Source organism: Lipotes vexillifer, unplaced genomic scaffold, assembly GCF_000442215.2.
Source record: "Lipotes vexillifer unplaced genomic scaffold, Lipotes_vexillifer_v1.1 scaffold223, whole genome shotgun sequence".
NCBI classification, from domain to species: Eukaryota; Metazoa; Chordata; class Mammalia; order Artiodactyla; family Lipotidae; genus Lipotes; species Lipotes vexillifer.
The window spans coordinates 478,785-483,806 of NW_006788663.1; the positions used below are offsets into that span (position 1 = coordinate 478,785).

Here is a 5,022-nt window from a genome sequence, read left to right on the forward strand (position 1 = left end):
GGAAAGAGTTGAACATAACTTCTCAAGCAGAGAGCCAGGGCAGAGACAGGATTCCCACAGCTGGGAGGAAAGCAGCCTAGAGCCTGGAGGCAGATTGTCTGGGTCCAAATCCTGGCTCTGTCACTTCTAGCTGTGTGACTTTGGTCAACTCACTTCACCTCTCTGTGCCTCAGTTTCCTGAATACCTCATAGAGTTGTGAGGATTAAATGAATTAATATTTATCCGTTAGAGAAATAAATAAATAATGAATCATGAGTTCTATAACCAGCAGTCATGGAATGCTAAGATCCCAGGATTCTGTGATTTGTGATTTTCCCAAACTGTTGAAGGATACAGTGGTCTCCCCTGGGATGGGGGTGCAGCTACCTGGGGGGTCAGGATGGGCTGCCCTAGAAGTTTCACACGCCACCTGGACCAGGGATGGGTATTGCCCCTTGGATCCCTCAGGTCGGCCCAAAGAACTTGAGGCTGGCATACTGCCCTCCCGACTCCCACTCTGCATCCCCTTCGGTCATCAGAATCCTCTGTTCCTTAGGACATCTAGTGCCTACTCCCCCAAACAAGACACGCCTGCCCTTACTCCACTCGCCCATAACTTCAGCCTCCAAAGCAAAGGATTCCGCTTACGCTGGCCCTCACAGGCTGTGCAACTTTGGACAAGTTACTGCTCCTCACTGAGCTGCTGCTCTGACATTTCACCGTTTAATGAAGTGAGTCCCGTGGAGCCCCCCCACGGGTGTCCCCCAATTTCTGGGGCCCAGTCGCAACCCTGGGCCTTTAAATGCCCCAGCTGCTCCAGTCACTCCTGTAGGCCTGGCTCTAGCTGAGGAACTGGGGAAATGAAAGGGGGTGGGGTAGGAAGAAAAGTCATTCATAGGATGGTACCATTACCTTACTGAACGTTAACATTAAAAAAAAGAATGCAGACGTGACAGACCAATTTCTGCCTTTGAGGGCTGATGGGCAGGTACAACCCAACATCACACTGACAACATCAGAGGGCCAGCTGTGGGACTGGTGGGTGCACAGAGAAGGCATGACAGTTATTTCAGGGGGGAAGGAAGAAGACAGATATTCCTGGGTCAGGGCAGGCTTCAGTGAGAGCTAAGGTCTGTGCTAGGGTTCTGAAGGATGAGTAGGGGCCCAACAGTGCTATGGAGAAGGCACAGGCTTTGGAGCCACCAGACCTAGGATTCAGCTGTGTGACTTTGGGTAAGTCTCTTTGCCTCTCTAATTTAATTTCCTCAAATGTAAAATGGGGGCGTGGATCCTCCTTTCATTATTTCTGTGGTAATAAATATGTTACTATCTGTGGTGCACCAGCGTGCTGCCCAGGCAGGTCATCAAGGGAAGTAACTTCTCTGCCCCGGCCCTTCTCCTTATGAGGAGCCAAATGAGGGAGGGGCTCCCCGGAAGAAATGTTTCCTTAGAATTTGGGGAGCGAGGAGGACATTAAAGGTGATCAGCTCCCAGGCCGGCATTTCCTTTAGCTATGTCAGTCAGATGAGAATCTCTCCTGCTGCCTGCAGAAACTGGACCTCTGGAGACATTTCCCATCAATCCCAGGAAAGAAAGTCTCTCTCACCTTTACCTCAGTCTGGCCTCTGATATCAATTTTGTAGCCTTCATCCAGGCTGAGCAGTGTCTGGGCGGTGCTTATGCAGACATGAATTCTGTATGCTGAGAAGAAAGGTAGTAGTCAAGTTACCACCTGGTGACAGCATACCCAGTGTTTGGTAAAATCATTAAGAGCCTGTAACAGCCTCAGTTCCAGCCAGTCATGCACACAATTCTGATTCATGCAATACCTTTTGCCTGGCCCTCTTGTCCCCCTAGTAGATTGCTGGGCACTGAAGTGGAGGTCTCAAGGGAAAGGAAACTACATGGATTGATTGTTAAGGAGAACTCAGGATGAAGTCAGAACCCTAGGAACATAATCTCTACTTGTAGGGAAGTCTTTGAAGGCTGACCCAGTGCAGATAAGCAGTTATTTTTCTTTTAAGGGCAGGGCTCCCCTCTAGGGCCATACATCTGATTAAGCAGGATACGTACTGAGCGACATTAGGGAGCCCACAACCTGTGCAGCCAGGAGCAAAGGCTCAGTTTTTTCAGCTGCTCTAGCCAGGCCATCAGAGAGGCTCCTGCTGCCAGCAAGGGTCTAAAACGGCATATATTTTTTTAATTGGGAGGGGTCTCCTCATTGGAAAGATGGGAAAACCAAGACCTAGAGGAAGAGCATTTTGCTTAAGGACACTAAGCACACCGGACCCAGTCAGGGTGAGGACCCAGGTTTCCTGCCTCTGGAGTCATTGTTTCCCCTGCTAATTCTCTCATGGGATCATCACAAAAACCCTGTGCAAAGTTAAAAGAACGAGTGACATACATCATCTCCTTCTAGTTGTTTTACTGATAACTAGGGTACGCTGCCACCAGGCGGTGATTTGGTTACTAAGCACTGTTTCAAACAGCCAGGCTGCAGGGGTCATTGAGAGAGTCCTTCTCTGGGCTTCCCTAGGATAGAAATATGAGACACTCATATATCCCTGTAGACTCCATCCGGGATGCGGTGTTAACTGTGTCCCCAGAGAGGCAGTACTGAGGCATGGTGAGACCCACAACCCCCCGCCATTCAGGGCCCTGAAACTCAGATGTGCCCAGTGAGCTCCAGCAGGTCCTGAACCCAAGAGAAGTCTCTACAACACTCTTGTCCCCCCAGTTCTCCCCAAACTGCTGTCCCCACCCCACATCTTGGGCTCCAGCTGGGGGGTGAGGATGAAGCTGTACGGAATCTCCAAGAACACCCAGAGAGGAGATGACATCTATGCCAGGCTCTGGGCTGGGTGTAGGGGGGCACAGATAAATTGGAGCCAAGCTCTGCTCTTAGGGTGCTCCCAGCCTGGTGGGGAGATATGTATAAACACTAATCAGTGTTGAGAAGAGGGAAGCACCAGGGCTGTGCCAGCCCAGAAAGAAGACTCTGACCCAGCCCAGAGGACTTCCTGGAGGAGGCAGTACCTAAACTGTGTCTTGAAGGATGAGAGAATGAGTCGGCAGGGAACAGCAGGTGCAAAGGCACAGAGGCACAGAGCCCACATGCCTGTGGGAAACTGCAAGTGGCTGGGTATAAACAGAATACAAAGTGGAAAGTGGTGGGAGATGTGGCTGGAGAGAATAGCAAGGGCCTTGGAGGCTATGAGGGGGGTGGGGAGTTTGGACTTTATCCCACTGGTGAAGTTATGGAGGGAGGAAGGGGTGAGGGCACGAGAAGGATATTCTATAGTAGAGACCCTGAGGTCTCTCCTAGTCCCCTCCCAGCAAATACTGAGTTGTCTGCATGACCACAGAAGGTCTCTGTTTTGCCTCTTCCATCAGACTATCAGCTCCTCAGCATGGATTTAGATGACCTTGACAGATGCTGAGATAAAAATATATATGTGTGTGAATCTGAGCATCACAGATTCTTTGATTTATGACATCTTAGAACCTTAAAATAATATAAGAAAAAAAGAATTGTAAAATTTTTCTATTATGGATTTTTAGAATCTCAGGATTCCAGAAGGATGCCATTGGGGTTGCCCCAGCCAGCGTCCCAGGCAGGGTTGGGAGACTCCCGCAGCCCCAAGTCCATATCTGAGTGCAGTCCAGCCCTGATGCGAATGGGCACAGTGGGCACATGCCTCATCCGGAAGTCGCTCACAGAGCTGAAGATGTCCAAGGCCAGGTTGGTGATCTCAGCTGCATGCTGGCTCCTGTTGCGCCGGGGCAGCCCTGTTGCCACCATTTAGGCATCCCCAATGGTCTCCACCTAGAAGTCACAGCCTTCATGCTCCAGGACAAGAACCCCCCTCCTTGGACTGACCCACATCCCACACAAGGCCACCTCTCTGGAGCCCCTGACCCAGCCCTCAAGTCTCTGGCGAACAGTGCCATCTTTCCCAGGCCTCCCATCCCAGCCGCTCTGGCAATGATTAGACCTGCACATTTCAGATCACCTTTGTCTGAATTGCAGGTCTTACCTCTGACCCCAGACCATGAGCTCCTTGGCAGCAGCCCTGGGTGCCCCATCTTCACAATGCCGCAGCGGCAGATCAGGGCTTCATCTGGAGAGGAGTGCATGTATGTTGGATATATAGCCTATTTCCCAAACCCTTGGCCTTCCAAGGTGTACTAAAAAGAATGTAGCGTTTGAAATCCAAGAGATGTGGATACAAACCCCGGCTCTGCCATTTACCTTGGTCAGGCCACTTTGCCTGTGCAAGCCTCAGTTCCTCTTATAGGAAATGCATATTAAAGATAAAGATTTAAGTGCCAGTTTTGTCACAGATGCTCAATAAACAGAGACTTCTCTCGTTACCATCATCATCCATCACCATCACCATCACAATCATCATCATCATCTTCTCCTGGGCTAATGCTTTTGGAGACGATAGAATCCCAGAGTCTCAGAATTAGGAGGGACTTTAAAGGCCACCCACTTGCCTCCCCGTGGCTGTCGGTCCTGCTCACGTCTCCTTCCTGAGGTGGATTCTTCCTCCTCGGGGCAACTCTGATTTACAAAAGTTGAGTTGAATGGTAACCTGCCTTTCACCTGCTGGTTCCAGCTCTACCCCCTGAACTCAAGCCACAGCTCTTCCCTATTCTGAAGCTCATTCTCTATTCTGAAGGCCCTGTTCCAGGTGCTGGGGACACAGATGTATACCGTGGCCTTCTTCCCTGCCACAGGCCAGGCCAGCCAAGGTTGAAGACAGCGACTCTACACCCCAAGTCTTCCCATCTGCAAGTTAAAGAGACCAGCTCCTGCACTGCCACTCCTACAGCAGGCACATGCCGGCATCCCTCAGAGCTGTGGATCAGAGCTTTCCCTCTGGCCAGGTATAGCCACTCTCCCTCAGCACCTGGTAGACAGTAATAATAATGACGACGCTTCTCGTGCCCACAGGGGGTGCTATAATTCAGTAAATTTCTTTCGCACACCATTATCTGTGGACTGTGCCCTACTACCTATGTCCCCCAGCTCTTTC

The 5,022-nt window shown here is 50.6% G+C and overlaps 1 protein-coding gene across 1 annotated transcript in view; it reads right to left on the minus strand.

Annotated features, from left to right (window-relative positions):
- The window catches only part of LOC103072318 (olfactory guanylyl cyclase GC-D-like), a 47,074-nt gene that overhangs the window by 20,263 nt on the left and 21,789 nt on the right, over positions 1-5,022 (minus strand). The window contains 3 exon segments of the mRNA XM_082931231.1: positions 1,587-1,681; positions 2,533-2,639; positions 3,634-3,806. Coding sequence (XP_082787357.1) covers positions 1,587-1,681; positions 2,533-2,639; positions 3,634-3,806 — 375 coding nt within the window.